Genomic DNA, 22947 nt, shown 5'->3' on the forward strand with positions numbered 1-22947 from the left:
CTTTGCCTGCTGAGTGCTGCCACGCACTGGCTGACTGACTTCTAGCCTCTGCTACATCAGCCACTAACCAAAGTCCTGCTCTCCAGCATCCAAGCTTTTGTTCAAATACAATTTGAACAACTTGTCTCTTGCTCTGTGCCCTTCTGGGATAATATGCTTTTTTTTTTTTAAACTCCTTTCTGTCACTTTATTAAGGTTTTAGAAGGAAGCAGTCAATGTCTGTGTCTGAGCCACCAACGTAATAAGAAGCCAAAAGAAAGTAAGCCCTTTGCACGTAGTAACTCAATTTACTCCTCATGATAACCCTGTACGGTAGCCTCAATTTTCAGATGAGGAAACTGAGCTCCAGAAGAGTTGACTGCTTTGACCTAGTTCACACAGCTAGAAGGTGGATGTCAGCAAGAATCCAGCGCCAGATCCCTTTTTTTCATTCCCTACAAGGTCACGTCACCTTCTCCTGACCCCAGACGCACTTCTTTCTTCTTGGTTTACTTTGTATCTCGGTGGGGAGCTCTGCAGCTCCCCGAGAAAGAGCACAGGGAAGTAAAATGTGAGATACCTTGTACATCTAAAAATATCTTTTGTTTACCCTCATACTAAATTGATGGTTTGGCTAAGGATGGGGAATTTTAAGTTTGAAATATTGTTTCCTCAGGATTTTGACCCTCAGGATAAAACAAAAAGTTTTACAAGAAGGAAAGAGAGGTCACTATGTACCACATGGATCAGATGTTAGTACCGGCTGACCTGTGGTGGCGCAGTGGATAAAGCGTCAACCTGGAATGCTGAGGTTGCCAATTCAAAACCCTGGGCTTGCCTGGTCAAGGCACATGGGAGTTGATGCTTCCTGCTCCTCCCTCCCCCCCCCCTCATTCTCTCTCCTCTCTAAAAATTAATAAAAGTTAAAAAAAAAAATAAGTAGATGTTAGTAGCATTGATTTTACATTAGTAAAAATATGGAAGTTGGCCCTGGCCGGTTGGCTCAGTGGTGGAGCATTGACCTGGCGTGCAAAAGTCCCGGGTTCGATTCCTGGCTAGGGCACACAGGAGAAGTGCCCATCTGCTTCTCCACCCCTCCCCCTCTCCTTCCTCTCTGTCTCTCTCTTCCCCTCCTGCAGCAGAGGCTCCATTGGAGCAAAGATGGCCCGGGCGCTGGGGATGGCTCCTTGGCTTCTGCCCCAGGCGCTAGAGTGGCTCTGGTCACAACAGAGCGATGCCCCGGAGGGGCAGAGCGTCGCCCCCTGGTGGGCGTGCCGGGTGGATCCCGGTCGGGCGGATCCCGGTCGGGCGCATGCGGGAGTCTGTCTGACTGTCTCTCCCCGTTTCCAGCTTCAGAAAAAAAGAAAAAAAAGAAAAAAAAGAAAAAAAAAATGGAAGTCTAGTCTGATGAAAATTATGGCATAATCCCACAGTATAATGCACAGATTGAGAATATCGACTCTGAAGCCAGAATGCTCAAGGCAAAACTACACAGTCCCTTTCATACATACACACTTAAAACTGAGTGGTGGGGCCACAAGTTTTACCACTCTGACTCAATCCCCTTATCTGTAAAATGGGGACATACAGAACCCAGGGATTGGGGGAGTATTAAATGAATTAATACATGTGAAATGCTTAGAACAATGCCTGTTATGTTGTAAATTGTGTATAAGAGTAACCTAGTATTGTTATTTTATTACCATTTAGGAGGATGGAATGAGGTGTGTGTATGTCTTAATCTTTATATTCCATAGGAGAAACCAACAGAGAATGCCTAAAAATGAAAAAACCAGGAAGTAGCACTATAAGAATGTTACTTAGAGATGTAAAGAAACATACCAAAAACTAAAAGCCAAGATGAATGTAAAGTGGTTGTTTCTGGAGAACAAGAAATTGGAGGAAGCCTGGGATGGGGGTAGGGGAGAGAGAGGCATTTTGTTTTACATAATAAGCCTTATAAAATGATGTGACTCTTGGTGCCCTAGAAGTGGATTCCGAGACCAGGAGTAGTGTGAAGTATTTATCAAGTGCTGTCACAGGAAAAAGTAGAGGAACTGGTCAGGACAGGGGAGACAGGGCACAGCTCGGCTTGACCTCACCATAGCACACCCTGGGCTAAGGAACAGGTGCTCCGTGCCCACAGGAGCAAGAGGCTTCCTGCAGTCCCAGGGTGAGCCTCTGGGGATAGTCTTGGGTGCTGATACCCAGAAGGCTGGTGACAGGCCTCAGAAATGTAAAGCATTTGGTGTGGTAGCCTGTAAAGAACAGAAAGTCCTAAAAATATAGTTCAAACTCTCCAATTTGTATTTCCAGCTAAACCATCCCAAACTTATACTTCCAATGGGACAGGCAATAAACCCAATTTGTCCCACCACAGGGGACTGTGGATGGATGCTGCTGGTGAATTCTTCCTCAGAATGTCTGCTGTTTTTTCAGGGCACCAAAATACCTCAGCACACACTTTCCAGCATGAAGGGGAGAAATCGTTGTAGGGTGGGGTCTTTCTTGAACTCTGAAATCACGCCATTGTCATGGTCCCCCTAAGTGCTTTAAGTAGAAACAATAGTCTTGAAGTAAAGTTTAGCACAGTTATAATAGTTAAATAATACTTTTTTTTGTAAGTACAACACTAACAAAATATTTTTTTTTCTTGCTCACAGTAACTTGGAGACAGAAAAACTGCACCTTCAGTTCTCTCCGGAGGACCTTCACTGCCTTCCCTCCACATTTACGTACTTGCATTTACCACTCAAGAGAAGTTTATTAAAAAGTTTGTACATGATGACATAATTAAAACTCATAGTCTTTCTTCACCAACCCTGCTATGAACAAGGGGCAATGTCATACTAATGTTTTTAGCACTGAAATGGCACTGGCCAAGGGGCCCCAGCTGTTGGCTGGACGGCTCTTGAGTACTCTGCTGAACGACAGGTGTGGCTGGCTCACACCTCACACAGAGCGCCCCTTAAATATCCAGAGAAGTCAACCTGAAGCCAGTATAGCAAGTTCTCTCCCATTACCGCTGATGCTGTAATCATAGCAGTCTCCCAGCATCTTTTAGCAACTAGATGACAGAATCTCCCTCTGCCAATTTCTGGAAGAAAGACTGGGTAGTATGACAAGAGGGAATGAAAGAGAGGAGAGGCCACTGGAGCTCGTATAGCTAGGAGGGAGAGCTCGTGGCCTTTGTGAGAGGTCAGATAAGCTGGAGGTCACTGTCCATATACCACAGTGAGCCCAAGGAAGGTGAGAGTCATGACCACACAGTGAAGGAGATAAAAGAACAAGATCCCGAGTTCAGAAAAGAGAGAGCCCGGAATGCTGGTCCCCAACAGAGCCCTGCGCCCCCCCATGTCCACGTGTTTCAGCTGGTCCCCATCTCGGTCATGGGGTTGCTCTGCAACCTCGCTTTCTAAGGAGATTTAATAAATATTTTTTTGAGTGAATGGATGTTTCAAAGTATATTTTAAAATTTGCCATGATTTTGCTCTATGCTGTGGGTAAGCAGTACTAATGACTCTGTAGTCTCAAGAAACATGCAGTTTTCGCTAGAAAACATAATTAATAAATAAACACTTCCACTTACTAGTAAAGGGACTCCTCAACAGGACTATGTGGAACCCACAGATATGCAGACAAGGAGTCATTCAGGAGAGGTGACTTAGGGATCAAAGCACAGGTGTGTGGCCATTAGACAGCTGACACAGAACGTCCTGTGTGAGAACACTGGCTTCCTTACATGTGAGTAAGAACAATAATATCTTCCTTACAAATTTAGGATAAAAGGAGATGGTGCGTTTAAATACTTCATATTGAAATTAGACAAAAACTTACCTAAAATAATTAAGAAGAAAAGGGTGTGTGTGTGAGGGGTGGGGGTGGTGGCGGAGTATTTTAAAGCCTTTCATAGACTACAGAAAACTTGTGAAGTATGAAAGAAAATTTAAAAAATCATTGGCAGGCCAGAAAGCAATAATTAGGTCTTTTGTTCCAGCCCAAAATTGATGTTTGGTATGAAATGTTATCTGGACCAGTAAATGTTTGACCAAGGGAAATGCCACAAAAATTCCACTGTTATTTCTGTTGCTTTATCACAGTGGTGGGAAAGGTATTATTGATTCAGTCAAGAAATATTGATTGGCGCCTGACCAGGTGGTGGCGCAGTGGATATAGCGTCAGACTGAGATGCAGAGGACCAAGGTTCGAGACCCGGAGGTCGCCAGCTTGAGCGCAGGCTCATCTGGCTTGAGCAAAGCTCACCAGCTTGGACCCAAGGTCTCTGGCTAGAGCAAGCAGTTTCTCGGTCTGCTGAAGGCCCGCGGTCAAGGCACATATGAGAAAGCAATCAATGAACAACTAAGGTGTCCCAACAAAAAACTAATGATTGATGCTTCTCATCTCTCTCCATTCCTTCTGTCTGTCCCTGTCTATCCCTCTCTCTGACACTCTCTCTCTGTCTCTGTAAAACAAAAACAAACCAATATATATATATAATAAGTAAAAGACATAAAAAAAAAGAAATATTGATTGGCACCTGCTGTGTGCCAGACCCTGTGCTAGGTACTAGGGATACTGGGGTGCCAAGAAACATGGTGCCTTTCTTCCAGAGCTTGCAAAGAGCTGCCGGGGAAGACAGCTGTGGTAAAGTATGCAGAGTGCTGGGGAGGGGCGGATTGCAGAGTACTGCTGGGTATGGAGTGGGCCACTTGGCCATCTGGAGCCTGACTGTCAAGCTCTTTGGAGGAACTGACCCTTAAGCTGCCACTAATAAACTGACATTTGCTGCTTGCGAGGGACAGTGAGATGTAAGAAGGATAGAGTGACATGAACCAGGTGAAGAGGATGTGTGAGGTCTGAAGGGAAGGTAGAGAGGCAGGTGTGAACAGTGAAGGGTGCTTGGAGGGCTTGGATTGGTGGAAGTGAGACAGGGGGCCAGGAGGTAATGTGGGTTTCTTTGAGGCCTTGCAGGGGCACCCGTAAGGAAGCAGAGCTTTACCTAAAGGCCTAAAGGCCTAAAGGCCATGGGACGCTCCTGGAATCCCTGCCTTTGGGAAGGATCACTTAGTCCAGGGGTAGTCAACCTTTTTATCCCTACCGCCCACTTTTGTTTCTCTGTTAGTAGTAAAATTTTCTTTTTTAAATTTTTTTATTTTTTTATTTTTCTGAAGTTAGAAACGGGGAGGCAGTCAGACAGACTCCCTCATGTGCCCGACCGGGATCCACCCAGCATGCCCATCAGGGGGCGATGCTCTGCCCATCTGGGGCGTTGCTCTGTTGCAACCAGAGCCATTCTAGCGCCTGAGGCAGAGGCCACAGAGCCATCCTCAGGGCCCGGGCCAACTTTGCTCCAATGGAGCCTTGGCTGCAGGAGGGGAAGAGAGAGACAGAGAGGAAGGAGAGGGGGAGGGGTGGAGAAGCAGATGGGCGCTTCTCCTGTGTGCCCTGGCTGGGAATCGAACCTGGGACTCCTTCACGCCAGGCCGACGCTCTACCACTGAGCCAACCAGCCAGGGCTACTATGTTAGCAGTAAAATTTTCTAACCGCCCACCGGTTCCACAGTAATGGTGATTTATAAAGTAGGGAAGTAACTTTACTTTATAAAGTTTATAAAGCAGAGTTACAGCAAGTTAAAGCATATAATAATAATTACTTACCAAGTACTTTATGTCGGATTTTTGCTAAGTTTGGCAGAATAAATCTTTATAAAACAACTTAACTATAGTTAAATCTATATTTTTATTTATACTTTGGTTGCTCTGCTACCGCCCACCATGAAAGCTAGAACGCCCACTAGTGAGCGGTAGGGACCAGGTTGACTACCACTGCCTTAGCCATAGTGTGGGGAAAGGCTTTGGGAGGGTGAGCCTGGTTGCAGGCACCTGAGATCAGGTGGGATGATGGTGGCAGTGGAGCTGAAGAGGAATGGATGGATTCTACTCCTAAAGTAAACCAAGAAGCCACTCATAAATGGGGCAAGGACTCTCTGGAGATGCCTGCTCACCTCTTTCAAGGGTGTCTCTGGTGGCTCAGTGAAATACACTGGCAAGGAGAGGTTATCAAACGCAAAAGTCTTGCATGGCTGTGGATGGAAAGGGCACATTCCAGAGCCTGACCCACTCTGTGGGTAATCAGAGAGCAGTGAGGCCTCTCAGTAGACGGAATGAGTGGTTAAGCACTAGCCTGTACGGTACCCTAATGGAGCTGTTACAACCACAGGGAAACATGATAATCAGACCTAAACAAGAGAAGGGCTAGCTAGAGAAGCCAGTTAGGAACTACACAATGAGTGGCCAACTAAGAACAAAATGGTAGTGAATGTAAGTACTGTCTACTAGATGATTCCAAAAGTCCACGTGGGTGACATTCAAACAACAGATGCTGAGAGGGTGAGAAATCTGCTGACAGTACAGCTGGAAGCAAGGACAGAGAGCTCTAGGTGACAGCCTGGGGGACCTCTCCTAATTGGGCAATTAGACAATCAGTGACTGCCAGAGGTTCCCTGAGGGATGATGTCAGTGAAGGTTTTATTGAGAATATGGCCAAGGGGTGGAATCTCTCTTGCACAATCACAAGGCAAAGTGGAAAAAACTTTTCTTAACTATTGTCTTCCAGCTCCCTTTGGGTTGACCTTGACCAATGTACTAGTGCTCATTCATTCACATTTTGTTTGAGCCAATATTTGAGAACAGAGTATCAGTAACAATTTACAGATGCACAGCACTTCATGGTAGGCAAAAAGACAGAAAATATCTTCAGCCTTCTTCATGGAAGGGACAGTCACATGGAAAAGAGCAGGTGCAAAGCTGAGATGAGTAGATACAATCTTCTAGCCAGAACAGGCATACCAGAGTTCTGTCTAGGTTAATGCACAAAACCCACAGTCTTATCCCTTCCAGGCAGAAGCTGCCTGGGCCTGGGGAGGAGCCTGAGTGCCAGGTGGGCCAAAGACTCTTTCAGGAGTCATTAGCCATGGGGCATTAAGGAGTCAGATTATGTAAGGTGCAGGCTGCTTGGGTTGAGCCAAAACCCTTAGAAAACCACAGTCACAGGGGCAGAAACTCTGAACCTCATTAGTGAAGCTGATCGGGATAGAAAGGCAGGGATGATCAGACTGTGAAGGCCTGAAGCCTGGTAGAGAGGGGGGAAGGAAAGGAGACAGAGAGATGAGAAATGGGGTGGATGGTGGGAGGGAGAGAGAGAGAGAGAGAGAGAGAGAGAGAGAGAGAGAGAAAGTATAGCCAGATGGAGATGGTGAGATTGTTTAACTTATAAATTATTTGGGTTTGAAGTCACTGCTTAAAGTTCAAGTAAAAAGAAACATCTATTCATCATTTAGAAATGCAGGACACTGGAAAACACATTGAGTAAATAGCAGAGAGGAAAGAGGTGAAGCAATGGGTCAGTTCACAGGAAAGAAAGATTAAGAAAAAAGGCCTGGCCTGGATCCTATACATGGCTTTATATGCAGAGTTGTTAGTACAACTAAAAGTTGGTGGTAAAGGGGCCTAGCACAGGGGGTGGAGATTAAATATAATCTCATTTGTTCCAAAAATGACTGTAGCAGGTGGATGTTAAACATCCAGTGTGAAAATGAGAAAAGAATCAACACAAGGGAAACTGTTTAAGACTTCTGGAACTGTAGGAGGAATGTATGTGGACTTGTATCCTAAGGAGGGGCTGGAGCGGCCCCTGAGGAAAGCAACAAGGGGATGTATGTCCCAGACAGCCTCTCAGTTTTCATGTGACAGATGTTATCATCATCATCAAAACTTTAAAGAGGAGAAGACTGAGGCTCAGGCATGAGTTTGATGTGAGGTTCCAGGTCAGGACTGACTGTTGGGACCTGTCTTGATTTCTGCAGGAACCTATTCCTAAGATGCAGACAAGGTCTTCCTTAGTGATTTGGAACGATGCAGGCTGTGAAAAATACAAACCTGGTGGATCGGACCATCCATCAGGTTATTCTTATCCAAGGACATCCTTTAAATATGGGTCTTCATAAATCGAGATATGTAACAATATTCATTTAAGCCTGTACACAGTGCTTTTCAAATTTTCATTTCTGTCAAATCACCTGGAGGCCTCTCTGGTCCAAGTAGGTCTGAGGCTGTTATTTCTAATGATGCTGCTGGTTCACAAACCACACTTTGGGCAGCAAGGCCTTATGGAAGTGGTTCCCAAACTTTTCTGCTCATTGGAGTCACCCAGGGCCCAGAGAGTTTCTAAACTACTGATTCCTGTTTCACGCCCCCAGAAATTGTGATTTGATTGGTCCGGGGTATGCCCTGGGCTTAGGGGTTTTAAAAGGTCGCCCTGTGATTTTAACCTGCAGTCAAATTTCGGAGGCACTGTCTGGGACTTGCAGAGGGAGCGTGTAGATTGCACAAAAGGAAATGAATCCATAAAGAAGACAACCTGATAACCTGGTAAAGAGGGCAGTTTAAATTTTGCAAGGTTAGTCCTTCGAATAGGGTGGTGGCGGGTGGGAAACTTGTCACATTTAATCAGTGCCTCGCAGTCTGTTGAGGCCCAAAGAACCTTTGGCTGTGGAGGAGGATGCCAGCTGCAGGATCTCCCGTCACCTAAAGCGGAAAGATCCCGGGCGCGGCGGGGCTTCTCGGAGCATGCGCATGCGCGGCGCTAGCGCGGGGCGGAGCCTGCTTCCCGCACGCAGGCGCGCAAGTACTGCTCCTCCGGAAGTCTCATTCCCGGAACTGCGCCGAGTCGGTGGTAGGGCCCGCTCAGATCCGCGGGCGCGAGACCCGGCGTGGGCTCCGCGCGGTCCGTTATCCCGCAGGTGGCTTGACGAGCGGCTGAGCGCCTGGCCCCGGGCGCCCTGGAGCCGCCGGCCTCAGTTGCCTTGGCGGTTTCATCTCTGACCATCGTTGATGCGTTCATCCGGGCGGGCGAGAGCCCCGCGCCGCCACTCCCCGCGCAGCCCAGGTTTATCTGCTCCTTCCCGAACTGCAGCGCCAATTACAACAAGGCCTGGAAGCTAGACGCGCACCTGTGCAAGCACACGGGGGAGGTAACGAGGCCGGAGGCGTGGCTGCAGAGGGGTCCGCCAGGTGGGGTCCGCCCGCGCGGTCGGGGGACAGCGCGTGGGTGCGCAGGGTCGCAGGCCTCCTTGCAGGACGTGTTCAGCTTTGGCGCCGTGGATCACAGAAGCTAACTGGCCACGCCTTAGCTTAGGGAAGGAGCTGAGGAGGTAGACCAGAAGTTCTAGGACCGAGGTATCCTTGCCACGGGCTCGGCGTTTACTGAGCAGCCCTTTCCCCTTATTTCATCTGGAGTCTGCCCCCACCCCACCCCCCCGTCATCTGTAAATACATGCACGATTGGAGGTCCCCACTCCAACAGACACCTGTCATAAGCACCTCTCTCCCGAAACTTGTGTGAAGGATAAAACTTCAAGGACTGGAGGTTTAGCAAGCAGCACGCATTCATTCTTTCAAAACTCTACCATTCTAGCCCTGAAGAGAAAGCAGTGAACAAAACAGGCATGGCTTCTGTTGCCACGGACCTTATGCTTTAAGCAGGGCAGATAAAGCAATGGGTAGGAGTGAGACGCAGTAAATCGAGGGCTGCTGGGGGGTGCGCTGGAAAGGCCTCTTTCTGGTCCTGAATGAGAAGGAAAGGATCCAGCCTTGCAACCATTAGAGGGCAAAACAGTCTGGGCAGAAAAACTGCAGCGAGAGCTTGTGGTCCTGGTGGGGAAGGCAGGCCTGTGTTCTTGCGTGGGATCCATACAAGAGGAGCTTTGAGAAGCGGGCCTGGTGGGATCATTTGTAGGCCAGGGTACAAACAGGTTTGGAGTGTGGGTTTTACTTTGATGGCATTAGGAATACTTTGGAGAAAAGTTGAGGGAAGGGAAGCTCGTGGAGGCCAAAGGAATCTGCCCAATTTTCAAGTTTGGGGCAGAGCCTGTACTCACACTGTCTCAGCAAAAGGCCCTTAATTTCTTAAGAGGCCTGCAGTCCCTACTGTTCCTCCTAGCATCGACTCAACTTAGAGGCCACTTCTCTGTGTGGCCTAATGACACATTCTCCTTACACCTCCAGCATTTCAAGACTGACCCTTTCCTTCTCAGAGCCTTCTTTTCTAGCTCTTTTCCTCTTCCTCACTGACCCTTTTCACTGGCTCTTGCCCACTATCTGTCTCCTTGGTAGGCTGACTGGGTTCACTCATGACATCCATGACCCTTTGCCTCCTGCCCTTCTTACCCATCTTATCCCTCAAATTCTGAGCTCTATAACTAATATGAGCAAATTAGAGCTTACCTTTAATTTTAGACACATAATATTGTATTTTGGCTATTGGCGCTATCAGCTTCCTTCATGCAGGCTGGAAAACTTTGTGGTTCCAAATCTCACACGCTGATTAATTTGACAAGTATTGACTTAGCTTACTCCATGACAGGAGCTGTGCAAAGTTCTGTGGATCTGCCCCTAGTGATATGGCTCATCTGTTTTCCTGTCCATTTGCTTTGCTACTAATACTGTCATTTGAAGCTTTGGTACCTCCCTGCTGGACTGTTGTGGTTCATTTTCCATAGTAAATAGGCAAAACTGGTTATTAGGAGGGCATGTTTGGCCCTTCCTATAGATTCAGAATGGAGTCCCCTCCTCCCAACAACTAGGTCTCAAGTGGCGGTTGCAGTTAGGGCTGTGAGCTTTGCGTTACCCTGGCACCTGTGAACTTTTTCAGGTGTGACACATTTTCCTGAAGCTTTGCCAGCCATTCCCTTAGCACAGACATACATTGGGCTTGTCCAGTATGAAGTAGAACGTGCATGCTCTCCCCTAGGCTTCCAATGGGTGCACATATGTGTGGGAGAATTCTGTGTACATAGGCCACGCTAATAGGCAAGTAATCTTTAGGAGCAGATTCACCAACTGTGAAGGCTGCCTGCTTATTACATATCAGTATATATATCATAAAGCCTAGTCTGCTGCAGTCTTTGTTGAGAAGTTGTGGCATTGATGTATAACTTCATATAGGACAACCTTGTCTTGCCTTGGTGTAGCAGGTGCTCAACACTTAGTGGAAACCATCTCTGGAGACAGAGCCCATAGCCTTACCGATTAGACATTTGAGGACTTGAAATAATACCAGAATTACTGACCTGGGCAGAATTGACATGTTTTTTTTCTTTCCTTCCTGCTAGAGACCCTTTGTTTGTGACTATGAAGGGTGTGGCAAAGCCTTTGTCAGAGACTACCACCTGAGACGCCATGCCCTGCTTCACACTGGAGAGAAACCCTTTGTGTAAGTAGAGAGCTGGGTTTAGGCCTAGGAAGTGGTTGGCACACTGACCTGGTTAGAAAACTGATTGATTGTTACCTCAAAGTCAAGAGAATGTAAGCTTCACTTGCACCTCCTGGTATAATAGGAGACAAGGTTATTTTTTGTGTTGTTTCCCACCCCCCCGAAGTTAGAAGCGAGGAGGCAGTCAGACAGACATGCGCCCGACCAGGATCCACCTGGCATGCCCACTAGGGGCGATGCTCTGCCCATCTGGGGCGTTGCTCCATTGCAGCAGGAGCCATTCAGGTGCCATTCTCAGCGCCCGGGCCAACTTTGCTCCAGTGGAGCCTTGGCTATGGGAGGGAAAGAGAGAGACAGAGAGGAAGGAGAGAGGGAGGGGTGGAGAAGCAGATGGGTGCTTCTCCTGTGTACCTTGGCTGGGAATCGAACCCCGGACTTCCACACACCAGGCCAACGCTCTACTGCTGAGCCAGTTGGCCAGGGCGGAGACCAGGTTTTGAATATGTAGAAGGGAGTAGGGATTTGGGGGTTATTTGTGTATAATAATTTCAGAAATAGTTGATCTAAAGTCCTCTTGCATTTTCATTCTCTCAGTGTAAAGTGTATACTAAGTGGGAAATTAACCTTGAAATACACAGTTTATTTATTTTTTATTATTTTTTTCTGAAGCTGGAAACGGGGAGAGACAGTCAGACAGACTCCTGCGCCCAACCGACCGGGATCCACCCGGCACGCCCACCAGGGGCGACGCTCTGCCCCTCCGGGGTGTTGCTCTGCTGCGACCAGAGCCACTCTAGCGCCTGGGGCAGAGGCCAAGGAGCCATCCCCAGCGCCTGGGCCATCTTTGCTCCAATGGAGCCTTGGCTGCGGGAGGGGAAGAGAGAGACAGAGAGGAAGGAGGGGGTGGCAGTGGAGAAGCAAATGGGCACTTCTCCTATGTGCCCTGGCCGGGAATCGAACCTGGGTCCCCCGCACGCCAGGCTGACGCTCTACCGCTGAGCCAACCGGCCAGGGCCGAAATACACACAGTTTAGATCAGATGCAAAACAACTCCTTGGCAGGTTCTTGGCTCCACATTGTCACCGTCTTTCTGAACTGATAAGCTGCTGGGATGAGAGAGAAAAGCATAAGGAAGGTGGGCTTTCAGTATTTTGTATTTCTTTGGATTAAGCCCCTGCACCTCTATCATACCAGTTTTAATTTTATTCTTGGAGTTACTGTTTATCTGAAAGGGTGGAGATACAGCTTTTCTTTTAAATCCACTACTTATTTAAAGCAGAGGATCTCAAATTTAGAGTATATTGGAATCACTTGGGGGCTTGTTAAAACAGCTTGCTGGATTCCACGGCAGTGATTCTAGGATGTGGCCTTGGAATTTGCACTTCTAGCAAGTTCCTGGGTGATGGTGATGTGGCTGGTCAGGCATCCACACTTAGAACCATTAAACGGAATGTCCCAGGGAAACATTGTTTTCCTTGGGGAAAACAACCACAAATCTAATAGCTGTCCAGCAGTGTGCTGGAGACTGTATCAGAAAAAGCTGTAGGCAGGTTTTGCAGATGTTAGGATTTAAGATTGTAATTTTGTTCTGTGAGACAGTTTTTTGTTTTTTTTTTTTTTCAGAGAGAGAGAGAGAGAGGGATAGACAGAGACAGACAGGAATGGAGAGAGATGAGAAGCATCAATCATTAGTTTTTCGTTGCGACACCTTAGTTGTTCATTGATTGCTTTCTCATATGTGCCTTGACTGCGGGCCTTCAGCAGACTGAGTAACCCCTTGTTCGAGCCAGCGACATGGGGTCTCAAGCTGGTGAGCTTTGCTCAAACCAGACGAGCCCGTGCTCAAGTTGGTGACCTCGGGGTCTCGAACCTGGGTGCTCCACATCCCAGTCTGCCGCTCTATCCACTGCGCCACCTCCTGGTTAGGTGAGACATTTTTTTTTTTATTGCTTTCTCATATGTGACTTGACGGTGGGGGGGGGGGGCTTCAGCAGACCAACTGACCCCTTGCTCAAGCCAGCAACCTTGGGCTCAAGCTGGTGATCCTTGCTCAAACCAGATGAGCCCATGCTGAAACTGGCGACCTTGAAGTTTCGAACCTGGGTCCTCCGTGTCCTAGTCCGAAGCTCTATCCACTATGCCACCGCCTGGTCAGGCTGTGAGACAGTTTTTTAAACATTAGTGTTTTCTAGTGAGCTGAGTTGATTTTTGTTAATTTTCAGCTGATGAGTGTGAAGGGTCCCATGTCTCACTAAGGGTCACATAGTCTGAAGGTGTGCTGTTGACACAGGACAACCTTCACTGTTGTGTTCCTTATGGAAGACCATCTTCGCTCCCTCTGCCCAGTGCCAGCCAGGGGGAAAGGAACAAAAAGTACTGGGTATGGCAGATGTCTACTTTAGTCCCTGTTCAAGCACACAGTGTGTCCGTAAAGTCAATGACCCTAAGGGAAACTTAATTTATTTCAAAATACAGTTCAACTATACCAGCAAAAAGTAACTAAAATGGTCTGAAAAACAGGGCTGGAATATAGTCTTTGACCTATAAGTTTCACTTTGGGAAATTCTACATATACTCTTGTTCCTTTATTAAAGGCATGTACAGGTCTTGTGCAATACTATTAATAGCAAAGCATTGGAATCAACACATGTGCCTATCAGGAGGGTTAAGGTGTGTCACCATAGTGGAACACTGAGCTAGGAAAATGAATGCAGATGAGCTCTAAGAAAATCTCCAGAGCGTATTAAGTGAATATAAACCTTTTTGTGTATAAGAAGAGAGGGGGTATTTGTATATGTATAAGAAACCATAAACATTACATAAAACTAAAAACGTTGTCACCTGTCTTGGGAATGGTGGGGAGTACTGGGTGGGTAGGGGCAGGGGTGGAAAGAAACATTATGCATCTGGGTCCCTTTTTATGCTTTTTGGTTTCTGACCTATGGTAAGTTACTGTGCACTCTTTAAATGTGACGAAAGAAAAAATGGGTCTGGGTACAGATGGCACAGGGTGAATGAGAAAAGGGAGGATTATTTCTGCTGGAACAAGGTGATCTCCAGCTCTCTCTCTAGTCCAGATCCCCACAGCCAGCTACTGGTTGTAGTGTTACCTTGCTTCACTAAGTCCAACCTGAGCTTGGCTTCCACTTTGTCCTTCTTCTCCCTTGGTATTTTTGTTTTTGTTTTTGTTTTTTTTTGTACTTTTCCAAAGTTAGAAGTGGGGAGGCAGTCAGACTCCTGCATGTGCCCAACTGGCATCTACCCGGCATGCCCACCAGGGGCAATGCTCTGCCCACCAGGGGGCGTTGCTCCGTTGTGGCTGGAGCTATTCTAGCACCTGAGGCGGAGGCTATGGAGCCATCCTCAGTGCCCGGGCCAACTTTGCTCCAATGGAGCCTTGGCTGCGGGAGGGGAAGAGAGAGACAGAGAGAGAGATAAAGGAGAGGGGGAGGGGTGGAGAAGCAGATGGGTGCTTCTCCTGTGTGCCCTGACTGGGAATCGAACCCAGGACTTCCATACACCAGCCTGACGCTCTACTGCTGAGCCAACCAGCCAGGGCCTCCTCCCTTGTTCTTGTCAGGTGGCATCACTGTCTATCTGGTGACCCGCAGCAAAGACAAGGCAGTTCCCCTGGCCCCCTCAATCTGCTCTCCAGCACATAGCTCATCAAATCCTATTACTCATCCTTCAAGTCCCTCACCTGCTGCAGTTACTGCTGTCTTATCTCAGGCCCTGCTTCCCAGTGGAATCATTGCTTTGTCTCCACACAGGCCTTCTTCCACTTTACCCTCCAATTTCCTTCTTAAAGTGGTGCAGTCGTTGTTAAGCACTGTTTACATAATGAAGTCCAGGTTCTTAGTATGTCGTATAAATGACCTTTGTGATTTGGTCCTTTTTTTGCTTATCTTGATCCATTCACTTGACTTTGAAACATGAAATTGTGGTCCAGCTCTGCTTAATTGAACAGCAGCTTCCCCCGCTCACCTCTGCTAATTTTGCCAGGGCCTACAGTGCCCCTGTGCCTGCTATTTGCCTCCTGTCAGGACTTGTTCTGGTCCTGTGTTCCTGCTGCCCACACCTGTTAGATGCCTGTGTCGGGAGTCAAGTCAAGAGTCGCAGAAAACCCAGCACTATAGAGACTTAAACATGATAGTTTCATTTTTCTGTTGCATAACTGCAGTGCAGAAGTAAACAGTCAGGGGCTGCTCCATAACCATGAGGGTCTGGGCTCCTAACTTGTCTCCACCATTCTAGTCTTGGGGCTTCAACGTCACGGTCCAAGATGCCTGTTGGAGCTCTAGCTGTTGCAGCTTCCAAGATAGAGGAAGATGCAAAAGAGGTGGGCCCCCTTTTTAGACACTTTATGGGATTTAAGCAGCATGGACCAGAACTTAGCCATGTTGCCACCCCTAATCACAAGGAAAGCTGGAAAGCGCTCTTTTTATGTTGGCCATAAACCCAGCTGAAACTTAGCATTCTGTTCCTGAGGTCAAGAATACCTGTTGGGCCTGACCAGGCGGTGGCGCAGTGGATAGAACGTCGGACTGGGATGCGGAAGAACCCAGGTTCAAGACCCCGAGGTCGCCAGCTTGAGTGCGGGCTCATCTGGCTTGAGCGTAAAGCTCACCAGCTTGGACCCAAGGTCGCTGGCTCAGCAAGGAGTTACTCGGTCTGCTGAGGGCCCACGGTTAAGGCACATATGAGAGCAGTCGATGAACAACTAAGGTGTCGCAACGAAAAACTGATGATTGATGCTTCTCATCTCTCTCCATTCCTGTCTGTCCCTATCTATCCCCCTCTCTGACTCTCTCTCTGTCCCTGTAAAAAAAAAAAAAAAAAAAAAAAAGGAATACCTGTTAGAATTTCTAGTAGTTTCTGCCACAGTGACCTGTGTGCTTCCAGGGGGCTTCTGGGTATATCTCCTACTGTCACTGCAGTCTGGCTTCCTCCCCTGACCCTGTGCTAACACAGTGCTTCATCTGAGTATTAGTCCATGCTCATCAGGCAATGATAGCTAGGATTAGGGTTTATAAAGGAGGTCCTGCCTCATCCATCAGGCTGGTGAAAACACATTACAAAAGAGCACATATTAAAAACAACTTCACACACACACACAAAAAAAACTTCACATAGATTAGGTAATTCAAGGCCAAGATATAAAATTGCTTCTTAAGAGAACTTGATTGCCTTGGTGATACGCCTAAGGGCATAATGGTTTATGGTTCTTGTTACCTCTAAGCTGAAACCCATTCTTTAGTTTAGTTTTTTTTTTGAAAAGGAGTTTATAGTGACATATTAAACAAAATTAAAGGTTGTCAAATTCTAAACTAAGAAAAATTGAACTTAAACATGATTTAAGCCTAAGTAGGGTCTGGGTTTTTGGAACTAGTATTTTTCACCTTCCCTCTGTCCAGTGTACAAAGGATGTCTGATGCTGTGTGTTTAATTTCAGAAGCCTAACATGAAATGCATTCTTGTTACATGCTAATCACATTGAAGCAGAGAGGCTTATATGTGTGGCTTACACTTTGGAATTTGTTAAAGACTATTTTATGGTATACTTTGGAATAATTAGCTTTTATAAAGTCTTAAAACTTCTTCCTTTGGTTTGTTAATATTTGGGTTTACAATTTCTCAGTTGTGCAGCTAGTGGCTGTGACCAGAAATTCAACACAAAATCAAACCTGAAGAAACATTTTGAACGCAATCATGAAAATCAGCAAAAACAATATGTAGTAAGTAGGAATGATTTTCTATGCTTAAATTCTCTGAATATTTTTAGGCTTATTGTCTGTTTCTAAAGTTTTCATCAACCAAATTTTATCTGACTTAATCTAGTCTATAATCTCCACAATGTTTTTATCTTGAGGATTGTTATGAAATGTTCTTTGATTTTTCTCAAGACTAACACGCCTTTACTGAACAGTGCACTTTTGAAGGGTGTAAGAAGACCTTTAGGAAGCATCAGCAGCTGAAAGCCCATCAGTGCCAGCATACCAGTGAACCGCTGTTCAAGTAGGTACTCTGCTGAACAATCAACACCAGGGGTCCCCAAACTTTTCACACAGGGGGCAGTTCACTGTCCCTCAGACCGTTGCAGGGCCGGACTATAAAAAAAACTGAACAAATCCCTATGCACACTGCACATATCTTATTTTAAAGTAAAAAAACAAAACGGGAACAAATACAATATTTAAAATAAAGAACAAGTAAATTGAAATCAATAAACTGACCAGTATTTCAGTGGGAACTATGCTCCTCTCACTGACCACCAATGAAAGAGGTGCCCCTTCTGGAAGTGCGGCGGGGGCCGGGTAAATGGCCTCGGGGCTGCATGCGGCCCGCGGGCCGTAGTTTGGGGACCCCTGATCAACACTGCACATTTCAGATGGGAATAGGTTGAAATGCAAAGCCTGGGTACAGATGTTCTGAAACAAAAATCAACATTTTTTGTTAACATATATAGTGTATGCCCATCTATATATTGGGCCGTTCCAAATGTTTTGCTTTTGTTTCTCTACAAGAAGTATTTAATGTGCTTCAGGATAATTTGTGAGATTAGTCCAACTGCAGTTAAATTTGAAGGAAAGATTAATAAATGACAATTATTCAAATAGAAACTGTTCAATTACATGATATGTCATTATGAAGACACTAATTGTTCTTTTCCTGTAAAACAAAAGCAGTGTGGCTTAGCGAACGTTAGAGTGGGTTTCATGAGGACTAGGAGAGAGTGACAGGAGAAATTAGACTAGACGTGCCCAGGGCGTCTAGGTGGTTACTCTTGAAGAGCCTGGACTCTGAGGCTGCTGTGCGGCGGCGCTTCCTTTGGCTCAGGCGGGGTGCCCTTCGCCTGAGAGCTGCTGCCTGGACAGTGCCTGTCATTGCCACAGGGCCACTTATCTCGTGCTGCTGGTGGCCCTGATGCCGAAGCGGCCTGTGCTTGTCATTGCTCACCAGAGGCTGGTGAAGCTGCTGCAGTTTCCTAGGGCAGCATCTTTAGGAAAACTAGGTCCAGATGATTTGGAATGATGAGGTATTCACCTAACCCTTCTGTTGTGTAGCCATGAAAGTGGAGTATATTTTCACAAATATAAAGATAAAACAGTGTTTAATTTGATCACATCAACAACAAAAAAATGCAATGTGGCATTTTTCTCTCAAATAGTTTGGCCCCAAGTTGTTCAAGTAACTTGAATTTTACCTGTGATAGGATCTAAATTTTAAATCTCATTTTTCTAAGACTGCTTTGGTTGTGGGAAGAGGAGACTTTGGTAGGAGAAATAGGACAAAGTACTGTTTACACAAAGTGGAGTTCTCTATGAAAATGGACTGGCTGTCCTTCACGTCCTGTCACCCCAGGTGCACCCATGAAGGCTGCGGGAGACACTTCGCTTCGCCCAGCGGACTGAAACGGCACGGGAAGGTCCACCAGGGTGCGTACGGCAGTCCTGGCAGTGCTCTAACACACCGGCCACAGGGTGTATGTGTTCAAGTCTTTGCCACTTGCCTCTTTCTACTCTATTCTGTGGTCATGCTGAGAAACTCAGACCTGGGCAGGGCACCATTCTGCCTGTTCAGGTTTTATACTCTTGACCAGAGGTGCTGTATGTTTGTCCATTCTTCCACTGTGCTGTCAGTGTGCAGAGTGAATGTGTTGTTCGGAGCATGTGCCTGGCGTGCTCGGTCCTTGAGACCATGCCGCTGCCTAGCCCAGGTGCTGCTTCCTCACAGTGGCTCTTCCTCTGCCACTTACTCCATGCCATCCTCCTGGGAGCCTTCAAAGGCCTTAGATAATCGTTTGGAGTTTTTGGAGCAATTAGATTGTAACTTTTTTCAAAAAGACGTAATTAAATCGACTACTTGACTCTTATGTTTCCGTATAGGATTTTTCATTCCAATTTCCCAAGCCCTAGAATTTTTTTCTTTTTTATGAGACTAGTAGCTAAGAGTGACTGGCAGCCTCATTCTTGTTCCCCTATCTGGTATTTAGCTGGGTGAAACTCAAGCTGGCTGTTACACTGACTGATAAACCCAATTCTAGTGCTTTATGAAATGTTAAGTTTTTGTTAATAGTGTTTCTGAGTTATTCTAGTTTATTTTCTTTCTTAACTGTACCCTGCTTTTTTACCATGTGAAACTTACAAGATGGTAAGACTAGAGCAGGGGTCGGGAACCCTTTTGGCTGAGAGAACCATGAATGCCACATATTTTAAAATGTAATTCCATGAGAGCCATACAACAACCCGTGTACGTTACACATTATTCAATAAAAATTTGGTGTTGTCTGGAGGACAGCTGTGATTGGCTCCAGCCACCCGCAACCATGAACATGAGCGGTAGAAAATGAATGGATTGTAATACATGAGAATGTTTTATATTTTTTAACATTATTATTTTTTTATTAAAGATTTGTCTGCGAGCCAGATGCAGCCATCAAAAGAGCCACATCTGACTCGCGAGCCATAGGTTCCCAACCCCTGGACTAGAGGAAGCCAGTGACTGGGTACATACCTGCTGAGATTTAGTGTTGGTGGTTTGCCCAGGACAAAGTACCACCTAAACATTTTTTGCTGAGGAAAGAGGCAAGCATAAAGCAGAGAGGGTAAGGGGCATGAGCCATTGGAGGGGAAGGAGTTAACGCAGCTGGGCACCATGTGCAGTAGAACCAGCTGAGAACAGGAGAGGGAAAGGCAGCTTTGTGAAGTCTGCTAAGGCTGAATCCATTGTGAGGTACTTGATGTGCATCTGTTAGGTTTTACTGTAAAATACAATCTTTTTACTGTTACCTCTTGAGACGAACTACTGTGGGGAGGTAGGAGGAAGATACATAGGCATGTAAGTTCCCTTTCTAACTATGATTGGTTGTTTACACGGAATATTCCCAAAAGCCAACATGCCAGTCTTTTTTTTTTTCAAATAGGCTATAAATGTCAGAAAGAATGTTCCTTTCTGGCAAACACATGGACAGAGCTTCTGAAACATGTGAGAGAAACCCATAGAGGTAAGACGGACATGAGAGGTTTGATAACCATTACCCCTGTAGAACTGATTTGGTGCTTTAAAATAATAGATGTTTTATGAGGTGCTGTGCACTCTTAGTGTTTCTAAAGGCTTTGAGGAGCACTGGTGTTCTGTGGGACAGTTTGGGAAAGAGTGCCCTATGTACTGCAGGGCAGGGAAGGAAACTGGTCTATTTCATTTTCTCCCTTTCAGCCACCATGCTGAGCACCCCTGCTCCTTGGCAGGGGTGACTTTATGCTATATAAGGACTTGGGAGAATTGAGACACATGTCCAAGCAATAAAAACTAGAGATTGTTTCCTCTGAAATTTATGACTTATGTATAATCAAAGGTTCTAGGTATTGAATAAGTTACTTATATATTGAATATTAATGTTTTCTATATGGTAGTACTTGGGGAAATGGGTGAGAGTTTTTTGTCTACTTCACCAGAGGAAGTGATCTGCGAGGTATGCCAGAAAACATTTAAACGCAAAGATTACCTGAAGCAGCACATGAAAACACATGCCCCGGAACGGGAAGTGTGTCGGTGCCCACGAGAGGGCTGCGGCAGGGCCTACACGACCGTGTTCAACCTGCAGAGCCACATCCTCTCCTTCCACGAGGAGAGACGCCCATTTGTGTGTGAACATGCCGGCTGTGGCAAAGCCTTTGCCATGAAAGTAAGTCCTCATGCTCACAGGTGTAGTCCTCTCAGTGGGTGGCTTTCCAGCTGGTTCCTGGGAGCCCTGGGTCCCAGGGGGTGTCCTGAGGCCTGCAGGTGGGAGGCTGGGCGAGCAGAACTTTTAGGCCTTCTGCTCTTGCTTCAGCCACAGTGGTTCTGAAGTCTGCCGTGCAGCCAGTTTTGCCTATGCCGAATGCTTCTCAGTGTGGCCCTGGCCCAGGACCACCTGCATCACCTGGAACTTTTTAGAAACGCATACCTACAGGCCCTACTCTAAACCTCCTGAGTCAGAGGCTCTGGGGTTGGGGCCCAGAAATGTAGTTTAGCAAACTCGCCAAGTGATTGTCACGTGGTCTGTATTTGAAAACCAGTGGCTTATGGTACCAAATGCTTATTCAGAAGAGTATGCTGATATTTTGGGTGCCTTTTAGACTGCTGTCACCTAGGAGCCATCCTTTTAAACTACAGTCATGTAGGGACTGAGAAGGGAAGTGGGACACGAGGGACTGTAGAACTTTGGGAATCTGTCTAGTCTACATCTTGGTGTGATTCAGATAGGTTAGAAACGTGACACTGTGCAGTTTTGCAGACTCTCACTGTGGTTGGTGCCCTTACATGCACTGAAACCATGAATTATACTGAAGACTGAAGAGAGAAATGAGGCTGGCTCAGCACAGGCCTGAACCACTAGAAAACAACTTGGGCTGCTGGTGGTCGGCATTACCATCAAGGACAACAAGACTGTGGTCAGATATTCCATTGGTTTGGGGATGCTGTTGACATAGCTTCAATTAAAATAGCCTCCTTCAGTTTAGAATAATTCAGTCAGAACTAGTTTCCCTGACCTCTTACTTATGAAAAAACTAAGAAGCTGCAGGAGATTGAGACTGTAAGTCCCTGACCTGGGTCGTTAGAAAAGGCAGTGATTTCAGTTCAGGCTTTGAGGAAGACTGGTGGCAGTCCTTGTAGGTAGAGGTGACACCCCTCAACAGAACTTCCAGTGGTACCTTGACACACAAGTTTAATTCGTTTCATGGCTGAGCTTGTGACTCAGTTTGCTGGTGTGTCAGATCTAGTGGAGGGTGGCGGAAGCTCGTGATTCAAGTATACACTTGTGACTTAAAGCAAAAAATCTCACTAGTGACTGCTTGTCTCTCAAATTGCTCATGATTTAAAGTGCTCATTTCAAGGTACTGCTGTAACAGGAAGAAGGCTATTTATTTAAATATATCATGGAGTTTTCATGTTAATAGGAACCAAATGGCAGTGTTCTAAAAATAAAACTTTCATTGCAGCAGAGTCTCACTAGGCATGCTGTCGTGCATGACCCTGACAAGAAGAAAATGAAGATCAAAGTAAGTTGAGATGACTTAGCGAGCTGTTGTTTTTAACCCTAAACTGCTGATTGAAGCCAGACTATCTAGAGTATTTTCAACTACCTGTACTTAGTACTGTGAGTCTGCATCACTATGGAAAGCAATTAGATGGACTTCACTTTCTTATAAAGGAGTGTTGTGGACCTAGTGTACCTATCAGGATGCATAACTTGTAAAATTAGTTCAGATAATTTTCGTCTTGAATTCTAATTGTTTTCCTTATTTCTAAAGGTAAAACGAGCTTGTGAGAAACGGAGTTTGGCCTCCCGTCTCAGTGGATATATCCCTCCTAAAGGAAAACGAGAACATGGCTTATCTTGGCCTAAAACTGGAGAGTTGCTGAGCTGTGCTGAAGAGCAGGTGTTCTCACCGGTGGTAGTACACGCCCTCAGCTAGACACACTGCTCTCCACAGACCAGCCAGCTCAGTCACAGGCAGACCTCGGAGATCGCGGCTGGTCCCAGACCACCGTAGTCAAGCATGTAGTGCAATAAAGTGAGCTGAAATGTTTTTGTTGGTGCAGGGTCTTGCCTTCGATTTGTAAAAAAATGCAACATCTGTAAAACACAGTAAAGTGAAGCACAGTAAAACGAGGGATGCCTGGATTTTTTCTCAGAAGCACATTTTTCTTTA

At 46.3% G+C, this 22947-nt stretch overlaps 1 protein-coding gene across 1 annotated transcript; it reads left to right on the forward strand.

Annotated features, from left to right (window-relative positions):
• Window positions 1–8789: 8789 nt before the first annotated feature.
• On the forward strand, window positions 8790–22824 carry GTF3A (general transcription factor IIIA; the record flags this gene model as incomplete). Its single annotated transcript, XM_066369255.1, has 9 exons — window positions 8790–9011; window positions 11151–11251; window positions 16890–16986; window positions 17178–17266; window positions 18614–18687; window positions 20175–20255; window positions 20707–20936; window positions 22234–22293; window positions 22546–22824. Coding segments are annotated over 9 exons (1119 nt in total), but the record flags the coding sequence as incomplete, so codon positions are not given.
• Between the last annotated feature and the right edge of the window lie 123 nt (window positions 22825–22947).

The sequence above is a fragment of the Saccopteryx leptura genome, chromosome 2 (genome assembly GCF_036850995.1).
Source record: "Saccopteryx leptura isolate mSacLep1 chromosome 2, mSacLep1_pri_phased_curated, whole genome shotgun sequence".
NCBI classification, from domain to species: domain Eukaryota; kingdom Metazoa; phylum Chordata; class Mammalia; order Chiroptera; family Emballonuridae; genus Saccopteryx; species Saccopteryx leptura.